We start from the raw sequence: 20,370 nt of genomic DNA, 5'->3' as shown, positions 1-20,370 counted from the left end.
TTAACTGAATAAAAAGTGATTGCTTAGGAGCAATTAAAGATCTCAAAATCTTCCAAAAGGCAGCATGATGCCTTCTCATCTTCTGGCCAGAATGAGGCCTTGTGCCTTAATTCTTCTCTTGCCTCTCCTGCCACCTCAGATAAGAATTTCTTTATCTGAAAGACTCAGCCATGTTGCAGCAGAGCTTCACTCTCTGCTGTGTTAATGTTGCTTCAACCCAAAGAATGATGTTTAAATGAGATATTGCTACAAGTCTTCAAAAGCCTGACTGCAAACAAGTAAGTAGAGCTTTGATTTGTGTTTGTTTTTTTCAGAGCCAGAGCTTCAATTGTGTGGAAAAGGCTAGATGTCCAGGATCCAATGTGAGTTCTGTGCAGATGCAGGGAGATTCAGATTATTTCATCAACCACCTTGGAGTACCTGCCACGCAGTTTTCCTATGAGGACATCAAAGCATCAGAGGTAGTTATTACTAAAAATGGACAAAATGAAAATAGCAGTAAGATGGAATTATGTTTTCTCAGGTTGTATTGTGTTGTAGAAGAAATTTATCTCTTCTAAGTGTGTTTTTTTTAGGTCTTCAGAGGATTACCATAGAGCTTCAAAGTGTCTGTTTTTGTAGGGGTATGGTATTCAAAGAAACAGATACACATTACAGGATACTGTATTAGAAATTTTAATATTGCTGATAGTTTTATAGGCTACATGTTATCTAACCCAACTTTTGAGACCGTTTCCAACACTGAGGAGATAGGTATTGGTGTGTATTTTTTCACTGCACAGTAGGATGTGACAATCTTCAAAATGAACTCTATATCCATTTTCATACCATGAGAAAAATAAGATTCTCTAGGACAAGCATTGGTGGTAAGGATCTGTGTGCTTGATTGGAGTCTTCCAGACACCATGGCTTTTTTTTCAGTCCATCATGCTCTGCAAGGCAGGTAGAAGGAAGAGACATTTTATGCTGTTTGGAGTTCAGGTTGGAATTGGAGACACCACTCTAGGTTATTTGCAGCTGGACATCTCAAACTCACCCTCACTTGGTTAACTGAAGGTCAGGAAGGCATTAGGTATTTCAAGACACAAAAAACAAGAGAAGAGGTGTGTGTTTTCATGCAAATGTAATGATGCACTGACTTCATGTTCTCCTCATTTCTCTTCATTCTTCTCTTCACTGTGCTCATCTCCTATCTTCTATCTTTCCAAGCTGAGGAGCAAAGCTGAGGCTGGGCTGAGCTGGAATGTTTCCTGACACTGCCTGCTAATATGCTTCTCTTTCACATATGCAAAACAAAGCAGGGATGTGCCAAATGGGGAGCATTGCTGTCATGTTGTTGTGTGGATTAAAATAGATAAAGTCAAGCATTTATATAAATAAAGAGACTTCTGTTTCTAAACATCATGGCACCTATCAGGCAAAGTTTTCTATTTCAGATTAAACACAAGGTAAAAGGCTGTAAGGAAAGTCTGAAGGCAGAAGATGTGTGAGTGCAATGTTTATGGAAGGCTTGTGGTCCAGAGGAATTTTTTGTTGTCGCTTAGCAGCTATTCCACATAGTTTTCATTCAAGATCTGTGTATATACAATCTACAGACCATGAGAAAGAATCTTCAAAGTTCAGAATATGAAAATAGTAAGTATTTCCCAGCAACATTTACAATATGAACACTGAAGGTTCCCTTGGCTATTGTCTACTTGAATCCAAATTTATTCTTCATGTTCAGTTAACCTTGTAAATGTGCATTTTTGTCTCTCAGAATGACTCATCAATGTAATTAAAATCATAAAAGACAATATTTCTATATTTGCTTAAACATGACACTCTAAATTTGGTTCTTTGTTAAAAATTCAGCTTTTATCCTTCATGAAAATTCATTTCCTAGAAATAAACTTGGTAAGTGTAATCTGCAGTCTTGAAGTAGACGTACTGCACTTCTCAGACTGCAGAAGACCTTGACCCCACGTGGTGTGTTTTATGTGAGAAATAAATCTGCTTGGCACAATGTGTAAATTTCTCTTGGCAAGAGGATGGAATTTTTCCTTAAAAGTGAAGTCACACAAAATGATTAAATTTGGATTATTTGCTATATCTTTGTTATTTATTGTACAGGTTGTTAAAAGTCCTCCAGAAGATAAGCTCATTGTCTCTCCTACATTCTATCAAACAAGCAATCTGTTTATCCTTTACTGTTTATTACCATTGTTTATTGTGGATTCTGTTTATTGACAGATATTATAAAGCAGATAAATTACTCTGTGTTGACAGCCATATTAATAAACATTGTAAGAATTTCTGTTAGGCAGGTTAGGGGCTGATAAAAATCTGTTGGTTTGCAGGGAGGGATTTCTGCTTGTTTGTTTCCATCCAGCTCTTTTAACTACGCCTCAGCTTTGTCAGTTTCGTTGCAAAACAAGATTTGGGCACACAGGTTCAGAACTGAAGTGTTCTGATGTGCTTTTGTGGGTTATCATTTTGCCAGGTGGGTTTCCTCTTCTGTCTCTCTCACTGCTGTGACCTACTCAGGAATCACTCTTCCTTTGGAATATGCATCGCTTGTTTATTTTACCCACCTGTCAGCCAGCGTGCAGTGTCAGGTAAAACTGATGCTGTTCCACAGCTGGAAAAAAACTGGTTTGGAGTTAAAAAGCTCAAGACCTGTGCTTGTATTCTTCCTCCAGAGCAGCAGCTCCAGGTCAGCTTTAGAAATGCATTTCTTACCCAGTCGGGGCGATGCCAGTCCGCAGAGAGAAGGTTATAAAAACCTTCCATTGACAGGAACCTGAGGAGTAAATACGAGGAAATAAAAGTGGTAAGAGGAAACATTCAGGCCAGAAGAGTAAGTAAAACTGTCTGGCTTGGAATTACGTAACACAGTGAACCACAGCCTGGGGAGATTAAATCTGCCTGGCAAATGCCTGTGGTCGGGTCTGTGAGCCAGTAAAGTGCATTCTGAGAATTCAGCCACTGCACTGGGTGAAATGCAGCTCATTTATTCACCAGCAGAAAATATGCAGCATTTTAGTCTCAAAGTAAGTAAACTTGGAAGAATGTCTCTAGTGGGAAAAAAATAATATTGCCTCAGTTTCCAAGGATTCTCTTGCAGTTGTTGAAGAAAGCCTTCCTCATCTCCTTACCTCTGGTCTGCTGGGTTTTCCATCACATGAGGGTCACATTTGGATTAGCAATATGTTAGGAGACAAGCTGATCAGGTTTTCCTAATACTGCTGATTAGTTTGCTTTCAGTATGAGTTATGCTATTCGAGAGAATGATTAGTGTGCATCCAGGTGACTGTGTAGAGTCTCCAGAGGGAGACCTAAGTGTTGATTTCAAATCAGAATTTCTCTGCTACTGAGAGCCATGATTACTCTATTAGTCCTCACTCAGCAGAGAGTAGTGTTAGAAACATATTTAGTTACCTTTACAGCAACAAGGAAGAGTAACATAAACTAAGAGAGCTGTTAAATCAAAGACTTGTCTTAGCCACTCTCTGTGCTCCATAAAAGCTGGATATCAGTCAGATTACTTCATTGTATGAGCATTGGTAAACCAGAAATAACTACATGGCACATTCTGATTTTTTTCCCTATGTGTGGACTATTTCTGTGCTCTTGAAAATATTAGTCTTGTTTGTATAACAGTGTATTTTCACACCCAAAAATGGTATAGCAGGTATAACATATACATGTCCTCCATAATGAGAAAATACATGCATGTAACAGACAAACAGACATGTTCATCACAACTCTGCTTGGTGTCTTAGATATAAATTCCTCTCCTGTGGTATTTTAACTTTGTAAACAAAATAATTATTTACATGACTGAAGCTCAGCTCTTGGTTACCTGATTGTAAATTATGAATAACTCTGAAAACACTGGATATGGTGGTGTATGACCTCAGGGATGTGCACTCAGTTTCTGTTTGGATTCATGATGGTTCTCATTTTTGAATGGATGCACATGGATTGTGTGCCTGCCCTATCACTTAGAGCTCACCTTGTTTCTCATACTTCTCTCCCTTAGTTCCTTAAGATTTGCATTGTTTTTCTTTTTGTATGAGCATCATCTTTGTAATTATCCATGTTTAGTTTTCCTCTTGATGGAGCACCTTAAAGTGTAATTTGCTCTGCTAGACTCAACATTCTAATGGCCTTTTTTTATTTCATGAAAGGGGTCAGGGAAAAGTAGTTTTTAAAAGATCTGTGTTGGGGTAGTACTGGGCTTCTTCCCTGAAGGGAAAATGTCCAACCCCCTCGTTACAAGTGAATTTATTTTGGTTACTTCTTTCCTAGCACTGTTTATAGCATAGCTGCTGAAGTCCTGGAGCACAAGTAATCACAGAGACTGAGAAAAAAAGCCTTGCTGTGGCTGCCTAATGTTTGGGTAGTAGAGAAAATATAAACTGGGTTTTCCGTGGTTTCAGTCACAGATTTGACTTTTTCTTCAGCATTGTAACTCAAACATGATAGAACTGTTTAGCATTTTGAGTTCCATCACTTACAAACTTCAGCTGATACAGGAGTATTTTGAGCTTTTTTCAAGATGGATATTAATTGACTGTTACCATCCATTTCTGTGTCATTGCAGTCAACAGTTTCATGAGGAATCCATTTTTTTTAAATTACAGTTGGATGATTTCCCATGTCATCTGCATATTATTCATCCTTCTCAGTGCATCCTGTCACAGAATGATTCCTCTCTGATAAAAAAGAATCTTAAATCCCCTCTGTGATAATGTAGTAGTTTACATAAACAGTAGCATTTTTACTTTGTTTGGGAAAAAAAACCCTGCTTCACATGCACATTATTAAAAATAACCAACAAGTTACTAACTTGCTCTTTTTTTTTTCTTCTTTTTTTTTTTAATATTTATTGATGGACACATAATCATCATGAAACATTTCATAGTAGATGTCCACATTTGGGTATGCAGGACTCACAGAACATTTACTTTTACACCTAGATCATAAAAGTTGTTTTCCGTATCTTCGCTCAAACTTAAGTACAGGCAAGAAGTATAAAAATTACCTGTCACATTATTCACAGGCTAGACCAAGGTAGTGTAATACCATGGACCACTAAGCTAATTTAGAAGAAAAATGAAAAGAGGTTTCTTTATAGAAGGCATTTGTATGTAATATATGTAGAAGAGTTTAGAATTTTGACAGTTTGAGATTGTATCCTCTTTAGAGAGAATGCATAATGATTTTTATTTCTGTTGAAATATGCATAACTTTCTGAAGGTAACTTTCAACTTTCATTAGGGCCCTTAAAAGTGATTTTCACCCACACTGGTGTAAAACAGGGGGCACTAAATCTTAACTCTTCAGTGAACGTGGCTCCTAAGTGGTTGTTGCCGTCAGACTCTGCATCCTCCCTCCCCCCCTGTCCTGACCTCTTTTCTTCCTTTTTATCACTCTTTGGGGGAAACTTACTGCAGTTTCTTCATTTCAGCGTTTACATGCTTAGACTGACACATCATGCACTTCTCTCGAAAGAGCTCAAAAGCTTTCCAAGATTTCTTTGTTATGAGAAAAGAAACAGAGGAACCATCCTTGATGGAGAGAACTTAGGGTCTAGTTTACAAAAAAATAACTCTCGTTGCAAGCTGATTTGTCTCTTTGAAGTGCTGATGTTGGTGTAAGGGAGAGCTCAGGCAGCTTGGAGTGCTGTGCAGTGCATCTCCCTTGGATCTGTTCTAAAGTGAGAAGGAAGCTGGTGTTTGAACCCCAAACACATTTCATTTTTAAATGCATCTATATGTAAAATCAATGTGGCTTTGTGGAAGGAAACCAAGTCTGTGGTGTAGTTTCATCTGATACAGCCTTGTACCTGTGTGTGCACCTTGAAAGCAAACCTGAGTAGTCTGACCTGTGGTGTTCTTCACTGGGAGCTGGTTTTGTATCAGTCATGTAATTACTGCTCAAACAGTTCCAGTGCTTAAAGTCAATCCATTTGTATTTTCTGAAGTTCTGGAGCTCTGTGTTCTGAATGCAGTTACACACCATCTTGAATCACAGCATTCATCCATTGTTGCTCCATATCGAGATGATTTTCTCCTTTACTTGTGGTGTGTCCTCCTTCAGTCCCTTTCCAGCCAGGAAAGAGTTAGTGCAGCCATGCCACAATCTTGAGATTTCTGACTGCTTGGATTATCTACAGCTGACCAGGCCCTTCTGGGAAATGTCCTGCTGTTTATCTGACATTATTATTTGTGTCCTCCTTGATTAAGTGTCACCCAGTACCAATAAATTTATCAAAGCCAAGTGTATTTATCAAGAAATTCCATTAGAAGCATCACAGCATCATTTTCTTAGAGGGATCAGGGTAGGCCATATGCAAAACCACGATGTGCTTAATTCAGCCTTAGCTGCTCAACAGAGAACTTCAGGGCCTGTGGCATTTGTGTGAATGTCCTTGGAAGAGATTTAGCATTGGTTGTCTGAGTCCATAATGCCAGGGAGATTCTCACCCCAAACAGAAGCCTTATTTCTCCTCTTACATCTAGTCTAGGAAGGAGTTTGCATAATAGCAGTGTGTTGCTGTGATGATCTATGATTTGATAGCTTTTCCATCTGGAAATACAGCTCTGCATGGCTCCCCCTCATTCCCTGTTTCACTTCTCTTTTCTCCCTGGTACACGTTAAATTTTTTAAGGAAATAACACAGCTGGTAGTTGCCCATGGGGAGTACTGGAGATGTTTCATGCCTGTATGAAAGCATGAAAGTACCAGTGTGCTTGGTATACCAGAAAGTCTTTGCAAAGGAGCAAATGTGTATCAGCCTCAGGATGGTTGCTTGGGAACCCAGGATTCCCTTTTCTGAGCTGCCTCTGGAGAGTTTGATGCTGTTGCACTTGCTGCTGAGACAGTTTATTATCTGTGTAGTAGAACTTCGAGGGCAGCAAGGTGTGGCAGGGAGAGTTGGCTGTGTCAGGGTGAAGAGAGAGGTTTCATTTGTGTTTCTGGACAAGCAGTGAGCTGCCAGTGTGTGACAAGGAATAGTTCCAGGAGTCCCCAGCAGATTGCCTGGGACTACCTGAGGGTCCAAACCACAGCTGCCTTCCTGACTCAGGGATTATGCTGCCTTTATAATAACTGTGCTTCTATTTATTCAGACTGATTTTTTCCTGACCAATGTGTTTTTTCTGTCTCTAGCACAAATTAGTGTTTTCTAATTTCTCAGTTCAGTCAGGGGTTAGGGTAGTACTCGCCAATAATTCATTAATTCATTAGTCCATCTGTTCATTTGGACGCTAATTGAGTTGAATTTGGTAGTGAGAGCATGGTGAAATTGTTAAGGTTAATGACTCGGTGTTTTACAAGACAAAATGCATTTGATGTTCAATTGATTGCTTGAGTTGTTTTATTGAATAATATGAATATTTAGCTACTTAATTTCATGGAAGAGCATCTTTGTTATTGCACTAATGCTAGTGAAACTGATGACGTCCTCATCAGTTTGGATACATTACTCTGTTCCAAAAAATTCTGTCTGGCCTCACAAATCCTACTGCTTTGATGTCCCAAACATCACACAGTGCATCCAGAAGGGGGAAATTCTTTATGTAAACTTGCCTTATGGTATCAAAATCACACAGCTTCTTTAGCATGCATTCACACTGCATGAGTACATGTTGTTTCTGTGAGCTCTGTCCTTGCAGATTCTCTCAGAGGCTCCTCAGTGTCTTGGAATTGACTGAGGATTGTTGGGAGGCAATGGAAGAAAGAGATGGGAGTTAACAGGATCAATGGAATATGGGGAAATGTGAAAAATTCGTTTAGACACCAATTAATTGCTTCTGTTTGAAGCATCTAGTTACTGAAAATATGTATTATCTAAGGACAGATGTCACCAAATTCTCTGTTCTCCCTGGAGAATTAAATGGCCTGTTGCATTCATGGCAATGTTTTACCACTGTCCTGAGTGGCTGCATTCAACTGACCAACCAAAAATCTTCTGGTAGAATATCTGGAATAAGTATCAAAACTTGTTTTGTGCCAGTAGATATAGCTAGTGGGGCACTCAGTTTTGGTTTTTTGGGGGAAAAAATCAAGATCGCCGGACAATCAACAGCTGTGGTTTGGGTCAGTGATGCTGTTCTCTCTGATAAAATTTGCAATATTTGATATATCTTATCATGGACATTGAAGAACTGGTTAATAAGGCTTCTGATAATTATTGTCTTGAAGACATTATTCTTAGCAAAACACAATTTTTATTCTTACTGCAAGGTGGTGAGCCTCCCACCTACACAACATCTGTGTAGTGTCTGACATTAGATCTCTTCATTCAGTGTAATTAATTTTTTTTTTTGAGCACTAAAATTTAAAGTGGGAAATAGGAAGCATTAAATAAGGAAATAAAAGCATTGATAATATTTGATTGTGAAAGACATTGTCACTGGGATTCATGACTTTTAGCAGGACATGGTTGGAGTGATCTTCCTGGAACATCATGTTTCTGCACAATTTGAATGCTCACAATTGATCATACAGTGTTACAGAATGTGCTTTCACCCTTCACACAACTTATCCAAGAAATGGCTCTTAGATGTACTGACTCTTACTGAGCCTCCTATTTCTAAGTTCTGAAACTTTGGGAAGATCCTCTGTCAGGGTCCAGGTTTCTGACTTGGGCCACTCCTACCTAAACTGCTGATTCTGCTTTCAGTGTAAAAAGCACCAAGGGAAAACTCCAGAGGAATATAGCCAGGCAAGTATCCTGACACCCTAAAAGTTGCTTTCTTTGTGCTGCAGTCTGTGAATTTATAGCTTTACAGTGATTATTTCAATTCACTTACTAACATAAGGAAGAAAACATTAAATTAAAAGAGATGAGAGAAATGGGCTTATATTCTTTTCCTTATGACTGTTGGCTGGGGTTTTTTCTGGCTGCAGTTGAGTTGAATAATAAAATAACTTGTGCAGCAGTGATTCTAGTTCTGCCTCTCCTGTATTCTTGTGCAGTCTTGTTTGGCAGGCCTTGCTCATTTTGTCCAGCATTGGGGAGCATTTCAAGGTCACTGCACATCTTTAACAGAATATTCCAACAGAAAATAGACGTGCTTTTGTTTCTTTTCTAAAAGGTCTTCAGTAAACTGAAATGGTGAAAATACAGAAGAAAAGACTCTTGTCAGAAACTCCTTCTGACAAGCCTGTTTTCCAGAGTAGGAGCATTCTCACTTTGAAGACACGTGTTATGCTGTGGCAATTGCAGAGCTTTGCTTTATAAAAATAATTTTAAAGGACCTATCTTATGTCTTATGCATCAGTGAAACAAACTTTTACATCATTTTATAATCCTTTGTGGATTTGGGAGGTGATATTTAATTAGATATCTAGAGCATTTGCTAGAAAGGGTAAAGTCAGCCTGCTAGTGAGATGGAGAGGCAGGAAATCTCTTCTGCAGTGTATTTGCAGCCCTATGGGCCTTTATTAGTGAGAAATCCTATATGCCTGTTATTATTTCATCAGTTCAGTTTGAACCACACTTTGGCTACAGTCTGTTCTCTTCTACATAATCTGCTTTTTCAGTTAATCTGCTTCAGTCTGCAGTACCCTCCCACAGCAAAAGTAATCCAGATAGATGATGATAAGCCATATTTTAGTCCATGAGATACCTTTTCCATTACTCTCTTTTTGATCCTTCTTAAAGTCAAACCTCTTGTTCAATCACCCTGCCAGGCAGTAAAAAAAGGGGGGAAGAGATGGCCTTTTAGCCTAGGTGAGGTGAAAAACTCTGTCACAAAGAAATGCAATTGAATATTTTCTGCCAGGACACCGTATGCCAATTGCTTGACTTAGGGAAAATGGAAGAAGGAATTAGTGAGAGCCTGCAGTGCCGATTTCAGAGGTGTTTTTGTTCTTCTCGCTGCTCTCTCTTTTTCTTTTCTCCTGGCAGGGCTTTCTCTATCACACTATGACAATTTTTTGGCACTGGTGTTGAATACAGATGCAGACAAGTCCTGATGCAGTGGTGAAGCCTCTGGGTTTCTGGGTGATAGTTTTGGGCACTGCACAGCTTGAGAGCGTGCCTTGTGTGACTTCAGCCTCCCAGCTGAACCTGTGCCCAGGCAGATTCTGAAGATGTGCACTGTCTGCTTTGTGTTTCACTTGCCAGACACTGCACATTTGTGTGTATCCCTCAGTTTTCTGCAATTCTACTTTTTGTGCCATTGTGCTACAAAAAGGCAGAAAGAGTGGAACAGGTTAATAGCTCATGGAACACACACAGCATGTATTTATACTGGACAGGTCACAGAGCATAGTGTCAGTCCTGATGCAGCAAAAGCAACCCCTAAATTCTCACCTTCTAGACATTTTTCTTTGGTCTGTATGAAGAAAATAAACATTTTCCTCTTGGTTTACATCCTTCTTTTGTGTATTTGCCTTGCAGGCTTTAGCAGTGTAAGATTAACACATTTATACCTCTTGCCCACCTGTACAAATTTCAGAAGGATTTCTGCTCTCACTTGCTTCCTCTCTGTTTTTACTTTTATCCTGGTGCCTTCTTTTGTCTCCTGTGCAATATAAAACTGGTGCCATGAATATTGTGAAGTGTTGAAGGGCAATGCTGGCCTGAGTATGACAATTCTGACAAATGCTAACAAGGGTGGAGCAAAACTGGATAAAGAACTTTAGTATAAAGATTGTTTTTCCAGATTGAGCATCCTTATTGCTGAGTGGAGAAACCTTCACTGCCTGTTATTTCCAAAACAAACAAACAACAAAAAAGCCTCCTCTCACCTCCCTCTCCTCCCCCCACCCCCAGAAAAATTATTTCTGGAGATATTTGTCTATTGTTCACCAGGTTAAGAGCAGAAGGACGTCTTCTTGTAAAAGCTGGGGAATATTCAGCAGGAAAGAAAAATCTGTTTGGGTGTGGAATGAAAGCATATTAAGGAATTATTACCTACATAATTTGAATACATAAATTCACAATTTCTCTAACTGCTAATTTTACTGTTTCTCAAGTAATTGTCAAGAAAGCAGGAATCTCTTCTGGATTCAGCTAGGAAAAAAATTCACATGTATTTACAGAAATAATTCCAGTTCTAAGACAATGTGTGGGAAAATTTGGTATTTTTAAAAAACTTTTTTATTTAATAACAGCAAAATTGATCTCTAAAGCATGTTTTGGTATTTACTGTTTTCCATTAAATCACCAGAAGTGCTGTGGGATTTTATTAGTGATTTAAAATGCATTGGTTGAAAGTTGGCATATAAATTGAAGGTATAAGACAGTACACAAGGGATGGTGAGTTTAGTACCTTTAGATGGTAAAACATTTTGTTCACTTAATTAGTTAAGGATAAGTTAAGTTAGAAAAATGAGTGTAGAAAATCAGAAGTGAATTTTAGTGCAAGTGTCCATCATAAATAAGCAAGAGTAAGCCAGATTTGGGGTTTTAAGAGATTTTAGCCTGCATTTTCGATCTCCATTTAATTGATTCATAAATCAATTAATTACTGTCACAAGACCCGAGGGCAGCAGGAAATTGGGTTCAAATTAAAAAGAAAAGGAGGCAATTTGTTTTAAGATTGAAAGTTGAATGTTCAATCGAAGTTTAATCAGAAGTGACCCATTATTTGAAAAGTAGAACATCAATGTCGTTCTAATTTCACAGAATGCTTCATTAAATGAGTATTGAAAAGACCAGGTTAACTGATCATTCCAGAAGGAACACGAGACAAAGGAAACTCACTTCCAAATGCGGGTTATGCTTGTTCATTTCTCTTCTGAAGAGTTCATAGAGGTACCAAATAATTTCATTGGGAATTCAAGGATTTTTGGGCTGATCCTTTGTAGATTGTAAAGTTTGCTTGATAAAAAACATAACTTTATATCAGAAGATAAAATCTTCTTAATCCCTTTGGATAGCCATGAGCTTCAAGAAAAATTAACAGAATGTGATGAAAAGCAAAGGCAGAAATTTTCAAAGCACTAGTGGAAGTTGGGCCTCCTAAATTTTAGGATGTTTCACAGTGGTCTGACCTTGAAAAGGTTTTTCCATAATTTGATACCATCTCCAGAGCATTCACAATGCATTGAAAATTGCCCTCTGAACAAGGTGAGGGTGATGCTAATGCCTGGCTGGGGCAGAGGTGATGATTTGTGTTTAGGAGGTGAGTGTGGGAGAGAATGAGGACAACAACTGCAGCTGTGGCTCCTACTGGGGCTGAAAAGCATAAAGGAATAACACAGTTGGTTTTAATATTTTTGGATTTGCAAGTCTTTCTCTTGGTGTGCATTTATTAGAAATGTGCCTAGCAAATTGCTGTTCAAAAAAAGCCAAAATACAGCACTCATTTGTTGTGAGCTTGGTGAGACAATGACAGAGAAGTGTGGTTCAGTTTCCAGCTCATGGAAGGTGTTCCTCTTGTTGTTAAATGCTGAGAGAGGCACTCTTGAAACATCATCTGGACCTTCTCTCTGCCATGTGCTCCCTGGGATAAAGAGTGGGCTTCTGTTAGTTGGGAAGCTCATGCAGCTTTCTCTAGTGAGCATAGTGCCTGAAAAACAGCAAAAGCAAGAGAAACAAAGTTGGCCTTTCTAGCTGTTCTTTATGGAGGAGCTTGTTATGAAAAAAAAAAAAAAAAAAGGCAGAAAACAGCTGTTTTAAACATTTGCTTTTACAAGTGCACAGCAAGATGCTTTCAGATGTCAGCAAGTTATTTCAAACAGCAATCCTTTTCAAGATCTTTGCAAGCAGGGACTTGATTCCTTCCTGAGCAAAACAACTCGTCACGTGTGATGTCCAAGTTGTTGTGGCTCCTTTGCTGATTGTTGCCTGTGTAAATTGAGATCTTCCAAAGGCAGAGGCAGCAGCAGAGGCTGCTGGTTCACCTGGCCCAGGTGGGGTCTGCAGTGGGGTGGGAGAGAAGCCAGATGAGCAGTGTCCCCTGCTTTCCAGGCAGCTGATCCACCAAGCTTTCTATTCCAAAACATTTGTCTGGATGGAGCAGTAATCTGACCTTGTGTAGCAATTCTAATTTGATAGTCACTCCCTTCCCTGACTCTCAGTGAGATGCTCAGGAGTGAATATAAATAATGCAGCTCTCCTTAAGTTATTGATTGCATTTCTGTGACTGATGATGAGCAGCATTAGCACCACCACAGCAGAATGAGGGTGGTCCTCAGCAGCCCCCCAGTCAAATGGCACAGCTCTGTGAGCTGCTGTGCAAACTTGAAACAAAGATGAATAGCTGTGAGTTAATGCTGAAGTATGTATTTAATCTTTGTAATGAATTACTTTGTGCATCTTCTCCCTGACTTCGTGCATCTTCTCCCAGAGATCTAAAAAAAAAAGAAGAAAAAAAATTCTGAGAGAAAACATTGCTTCATTTATTTTTGTGGTGTTGCTGTGACAAGTTATGCAACACACAGATGCATCACTGAACACAAAAATTTATATGATGCACTGCTAATTATATATATATATATATATTTTTTTTTAAGTAACTGGTGGGAGTTATCTACCAGAAATAATCTCCTAGAAATGCATGGAAGTACTGATAAAATACTGATAATGAAGGCATTAATTTATAGAAAAATTCAATAAGCAAATTTACCAGCAATGTAATGTAATTCCTGCTTTAGGCATCTGGGCACCTTTGAGACTTAGAGGTTTGTTTTATTTTGTTTTGCCTTTTTTTCCAGTCCACTCCTTGGTATTGGTTTCTTGTTTCCTTGTGACAACAAACGTGGAAATAATGTCTTGCTTTTTTTACAGTACAAGAAGAGATGAACATTCTGTGCAAACAATATATTAGATTGTCTGGTGTTAAAAGACCTAAAGTGTATAATTTTAGGAAGCTGACAAAAATCCCTTTTTATGTAGATGGTATTGCTGGATAGAGAAGTGAGATGGTTGGAGAAGATAAAAGAGTATTCCTTGATTATTGTGGTTACATTTCTCATGAAGGCTTAAATCATAACATAGTTAATAAAATGTCTGATTGCTACTTAGAATAAAGCTGTGTGGGTATATATTTTTTTTTCTTCTGGTAGACAAAATTTTTAGCTGCTTTGGGAAGCATAATTACAAAGACAACTGCCATTCCAGAAATAAAGTCATATGACTTAGGGGTTTTTTGCCTTTTTCGGGGGCTTGGAATCAGTTAATGAGATCAGTGAAATAAGTGTCATAATCATCAAAATTTAAGAAAGACTAAAAGGGTTTCTCAATCTATCAACAAAATTCAATAACCAATTGAAGGAGGAAGTCAATGTGGAATCCTAAAAACCCCTTTCTTCTTTCTCACAGAATTCCAGCTTTCTCTCTGAAGCTCTTTTTCCTGTACATGCAACAAAAACTGAAGAGCTGGATCCCTCCTTCAGCCTGCACGAGACCATTGCCAGGGTAAGAGAAATGGAGATCTCATTTATACATACTTTCCTCTTTAATTTACTAATAATTTTGAAATAGAATCTATTTATTTCCCTGTGAATCCTTTGAATACAGTTAAAAATTGTGGAGTTCTCTTCTTTGGGATCCATGTTGGGCATATTCTTTACACTGGTCAACTTGTCTGATCAAAGCAGTTTCATGTGCAAGTGCTTCATTTGAAATTATAACTTTTTATTCTTATTTTTCACTGCATATCACTCACAATCTGCTTTGCTTGTATGGCCACTCAGGCTAGTGGAAAAGCCTGTGTTGGTTTGAAGCCCTTCATCTCCATTAGGGAAATAGGATTTTAATGTTTCTTAGGTTTTTTTCCGTGTACATGGGTTGATACTAAATAACAGTATAAAAGTTTCAGTGTAATTTTTTACCTGAGGGTTGGTGTAAGTACTAATAATCAGCTAAGTGTGCCTTGTGCTCTCTGATGTCAGTGGGTACCCTAATTTCATGGATACTGAAAAGGAGGAGATTGCTGAATGTGGCAGAAAAAAATGAACAAGAGATATGCAGCTATTAAAGAGATGGATCTGTAATCTGAGTGCTTAGCAGATCTAATTTGTCAGAACAATTGTCAGAACAATTCATATTAAGATCTTTGCACTGAAAAGGTGGATTTAGGGTGGATTGCTGTGAAAGCCATGCTGTGAAGCATTCAAAGAAAGAGAAATCTCTAAGCTTCCCAGTGGCAAAGAACTAAAACATTCAGTAGTGTGATGTAGTACAAAACTTGGTGCTATCTTAAATGACATTTGTAATTTCAATATAATAATGTATGTAATATCAAGTAGTAAAATGGAGGAGTGTGTGCTTGTGTGGCAGAAAAGGGATTTTCCCACCTGACCAGAAGTCAGATAAAACTCCCTTTTTATCAAATGCATACTCAGAAAAGTATGTGCTATTTTTAAATAATATTTTATCAGTGTTGCTCAGCACAGTGTTTCATGGTGACCACGCAATTCAGTGATTAACCAGTTTGAAAATACTTTTGTGTCCACTGTCTGCTCACCAGAGCACCCCAAGACTGGGATCATGCATTCTGAAAGCTGGAATGGCAACAGGGGATGCCACTGGAGCCACTTACCCAGGACCATGAAATTATCTCATGTTGGTTTTTACTCTGTCAGGCACCAAAGTCATGAAAGGCACACCAGAAGTGACATAATTGGTTTTATGATGAATTATGGGTGCTGACAGATAACTCTTGAGAAAATTATTTGTGAACCTGATTATTCTACACTCCAATTATGGAATTGCATCAAGTAGAACTACTGTCATGCAATTGACTTCTAAACATTAAACAAAAGAGCAAGAGGGAGGAGTGTTTCCATTTCTAAAGGAAATAAGGGGGTTTTATGTAACATACTATGATATTTCTATTTTTAAAAAATATAAACACTTCCAAGGAGATGACAGGCAGGTTCTCTTCCTGAAGCAAATGGAATGAAAAGTATGCAAATGTAATGAAGAGACTGCTGGACTGTTGGTAAATGAAATTCACATTTTGACCGCAGATAAGGTGCAGCACAAGAATGTTGACTTGTGGCATTTTCTAACAGGATCATACTGGTCTGTTCCTTTGAAGCATGGAAGGGATATATATTCCCTGTGTTTAGTCCCATTAGTTTTCTAATATAGGGAGCACTCTTTCAAATTGGCAATGCAGTGACATCCATAACTTTGATAATTTCTTTCTCTGTAATCTTTCTAAAAATGAAAATCTGTGGTTTGGTGCATGCTACCTCTGCCAAGTATTTTAATCTTCCTGCATGGTGTCTGCAAATGAGCTTGGTTTTGGTTGGTTGGTTGGTTGGTTGGTTGTTTTGGAGTGTTTGTTTGGTTTTTTTTGTTGGGGTTTTTTTGCATGCCAAGATAACGCAACGTATCTAAATTACAAGAAGGTCTCAAACTCTTAAAATCCCAAAGACTTTTGGGAATTTGCCTATTTTGAATCAGTAGAATAGTACTGTGAACAGAATGTCTGTGTGGCAGTTTTATCAGAGGCATTTCTAGCAGCATATTTTTCGTGGTGTAGATATTTCAACAGAGTACATTCATATTCCTGTATTATTCCTACTGTATTGTGCCCTTTTGGGAGTCAGATCATTTTTGAAAAGGTTGTGCCTGGGCATGCCAATAGCTTCTGCATCAAGGATCTCTACATCTGTACATTCCATTGAGGTATTTTCTGTTTTCATTTAGAAATTGCCTCTGTGTAAAGACAAACGATTTGGCAGAATTGTTTGAGCAGCAGAGACACAATGTTACTGCAGTCATGGTTACAGCACCTAAAGTGTTAAAGAGTTTGTTTGGTGTGTGCAGAACTCATCTCATTGAGCAAACAGAGGTCGGATGCATCTGAAAATATCTCATATCCTAGAAAACCCTTTGTCCTTGCAAAGCCCAGGCAGATATAAGGCAGCCTTCCCCCCTGGAGTGCAGTCTGGAAATTTCTCCTATATGCTCTGATTTCCATGATGAAAATGTGGCACTTTTGGTGTCCGCAGGTAATTTCTCCACTTAGCTTTACGTATTCTGCTCAATGTAATTTTAAAAATTCCTCTTTTCAGTTGCATGTGCCAGACTTTGCCATCACCTCTCAGTCTCTTTATCAAAGGCACAAGTTCTGCACAGACCAGCAGAAGTCTCATATCTCTTTGGAGGTGAATTACATTATGATTTTGTTCTTCAGGAACAAATTATTCAAGCCCCCAGTCAACAAGCAGGAATATGGACTGGGGTAGGTGACAGATGCTGGATGAGGTTAAAAAAGCAGAACAGGTCTCAGTGTGTGAAGTGAGGACCAAGGTGGGGGCCTGATCAATATCCATATTTCACAGTCTACTCTTGAACTTTTACATGTGGAGTTTGACCTTGTTGTGAATCTATCAGAAATGTCTGGGCTACCATTTGTGTGCCCTGCACATATGAAAACATGGGTTTTGGGCTGAGAAAGCTGGCAGCAATTCATGTTTTTTTTAGAGCTCTCATCTGCCCCAAGGTGATGGAGGAGCATAGGTGCAGTGTAATGTGCCAGCTGCTCTCATCACTCCCTAAGTTAAATAATTTGCCTTTTTTTTTTCTCACCAACATCTTATATACTGGCTCTGAGATTCTTAGTGGTATTTATGGTTTGATGGTATTGATCTTCAAAGCATTTATGGTATTGATGGTTTGATGTTCAAGTTTGATGTTCACTGTAGTGACACTGTGAATACAAACAAAACCCAAACTTTGTGTTTTCCAGCAAAGCAGCACAGGCACCCATATTTCACAGGAATGGTTTGATTTAGCACATATTCTCTTAAGCACACAAGTGAGACTCTTTGTTTTACCTTTAGCCTTTGTGCATGAAAGGACATATAATCCAGTTCAAGCAGAGGGTAAATACAAACCTGCTGAAAACTCCCTTCTACCAATGTGTTTTTTATTCTATCTATTGTCAGCAGCTATTGTCAGCAGCAATAAAAACAAGAGCAATTCTGGTGATATAACCTGGTACAGTAACTTTGTAATTGTAATTAGTAATTAATTCTATCGATTGTGGTGAATAGGAAAGTAACAGCATTCAAAAGGAAAAAAAAAAAGCTGTCTGGGGATTTTCCAGCATTAGATATGAGAGAAGTGACTTTTCTGCTATAGACATGAGGTTTTCTGACAGACAGTCACACTGTGTTTGGCCAGACAGCATATTCTCTATCTGCTCCAGCCTAGTTAGGGGAGATATGCTTGGAATTTTTCAGTAGTTCTTTGTTCCTAAAAGCAAGTAGCCTTAAGGACTTTTGCACTTTATACTCGAACTCTGATGGATAAAGACTAGGCAATAAAAATAAGCTGAAATTACAGAACCCCTGGTAAAAGTTTGATGAACCAGCTGTACCATCCAACACAGCTCCACTTGGTTAAGTCAGGTATTAAAAAACAGCTCTATTCCCCTACCCTCTGAAATTTTCCATATCTTTTCTGCTGATATGCTAATATGCTTCTTTCAAAATGGAAGAATTATTACAGGACAGAACTAATTACATTTCCTCCTGTGACATATATTCATGAGGTTGTGGGAAGATGTCAAGGCTCTGTTATTACAAGATTGTTTCTGAGCTCTTTCTTTTTTTTGAGTCACTGGAATGTAATGCTTTCAGCTTAGAGAACTGTGACAACTGTGAAAATATCAGAACAACCAGGAGCTGTGGTTTCAATGAATAAGAGAAAAATCAACAAAAAAATATAGCAGCCATTAGTAGCATGGCATGTGTAGAAACCATCCCCATGGATTGCCTGTGAACATTCTTACCTGTTCAGTTCTCTGACTGAAAACAGAAAATTATTTCTACACTCCTTAAGTATTTTTGGTATTGCAATAAGAATGTATGTTTTTTTTAAAAAGTTACCATTGGCTTCTGCCAAAATGTTTCTTAACCAGATTGCTCTTCAAAACCAATAGTTCCTGAAGTCCTCTTTTAGACCTAAATTGTACTTGGCTACTCTCAAGCTTTGTCTGCAAATGTCAGTAAAAGGAACAGAAAATCATTGCATCATTTTTCAAACTGGAGTTAGAATTTTAAGTGAAGGAAGCAAATGTGTCAGCTCCGTCTGATCCAATCAAACCACAGGATAAACACATAAGGTGATACATAATGTATCATCCTAAATCTTGGGAAAGAAAGCCAAGATTGATGTTGTTTGTACAACTCATGGAACACCCTTTTTACTGCAAATTACAGCAATCTGAATAAGCAAAAGAAGATAGGTAGGAGTGAGAGGAAGAATTGTTTAATCCCTATTTTAGATACGAGAAAATGAAATACCATGAGTCAAAAGTGGTACTTACAGTAACTGAGTAACTACTTCATTTCCTCACCTGAATACAGAATGAACTTGTAAAATCTGATTTGTTTGGCACTGTAGACAAAGACTGGAGCATTTCAAAGCTGGAGCTAGATTTCTGAAGGTGCAATACGACAAAGATTTGAGATTTGCTGAAATTTCAGCTGCTGGCTGTGACCAGCTGAACATTTTTTCTTTGTGCTGAGGCCATGTGAGTGCCTGTGTTAGTGGGACTTACCTGCCTTAGAAAGAAGTTACATTTCCCACAGCAATTCCTTCCTTTGCCTTCCTTTTGTTTTGGTTTAGACCTGACTGCAGCTCTATCTGCATTGGTGACAGGCTCTCAGCCAAGATTTCTGTGACAGGTGTCTTATTTTTTTGGAGAGGTTTTGTCTGCTGGTTGATGATCATGACTGTACAAAGAAGTTACTACGTATTTATTGCACAAGTCAAAAGATTGTTTTCAGTTTGCCCAATAGTGGCTTTTTACTGTGTAATGAGAAAAATCTATTGTACATCCTTTGCTTTTAAGTTGCTGTGAGGGATGTCAAACAATTGGACAAGTGCATGCATTTTTTAAGGAAAGTCAATACATATGTTTATAGAATCATGTAATAATTTGATTTGTATTCAACCACTGAAATCCAACAAGTTTAAATCTGAACAAACCTTAAAAAACAAGGCTGAAGCTTGCTTCTCTAATAGGTAGGAATATGCCTGGGGCAGTTTGAATATTCCCCTGTTTTCCACTACCCTGTTGTTCACGCACTTAGTTACTGAATTTATCAGACTCTAATTTTATTAATCCATTCTTTAGCACCAGAACTACCGTAGGGCATTTGTTATTGGCACACACATGTTGAATTGGTGGCTTTACAAGGAAGATGAATTTTTCTTTAAAGAAGATGCCAACATTCTAGAGGAATAGTTCCTTTGGGTACTCTAAAAGTACCTTGTCTGTTGTAGCAGCTCTCTGTAGGAGCTCTTTTCTGTCTACAGATCTTTTGACAAAGATGTCAAATCAGACAGTTCTTTCCCCAGTGCATTCCTCTTAAAACATGAAGTTTTTACTAACAATAATGTAGTAACTATTTTTTTTTTTTTTTAATTTAGTGTATTCCAATTTACATTTGAGT

The 20,370-nt window shown here is 38.2% G+C and overlaps 1 protein-coding gene across 1 annotated transcript in view; it reads left to right on the top strand.

Annotated features, from left to right (window-relative positions):
• The window catches only part of NAALADL2 (N-acetylated alpha-linked acidic dipeptidase like 2), a gene marked incomplete at its 5' end in the record, with an annotated part of 294,310 nt that overhangs the window by 229,439 nt on the left and 44,501 nt on the right, over positions 1 to 20,370 (top strand). The window contains 2 exons of the mRNA XM_084212314.1: positions 315 to 461; positions 14,270 to 14,365. Coding sequence (XP_084068440.1) covers positions 315 to 461; positions 14,270 to 14,365 — 243 coding nt within the window. The remainder of the gene's footprint in view (positions 1 to 314; positions 462 to 14,269; positions 14,366 to 20,370) is intronic.

Source organism: Fringilla coelebs, assembly GCF_963513975.1.
Source record: "Fringilla coelebs genome assembly, chromosome: 10".
Taxonomy (NCBI): Eukaryota; Metazoa; Chordata; class Aves; order Passeriformes; family Fringillidae; genus Fringilla; species Fringilla coelebs.
This window is presented reverse-complemented; position numbering and strand designations above follow the sequence as displayed.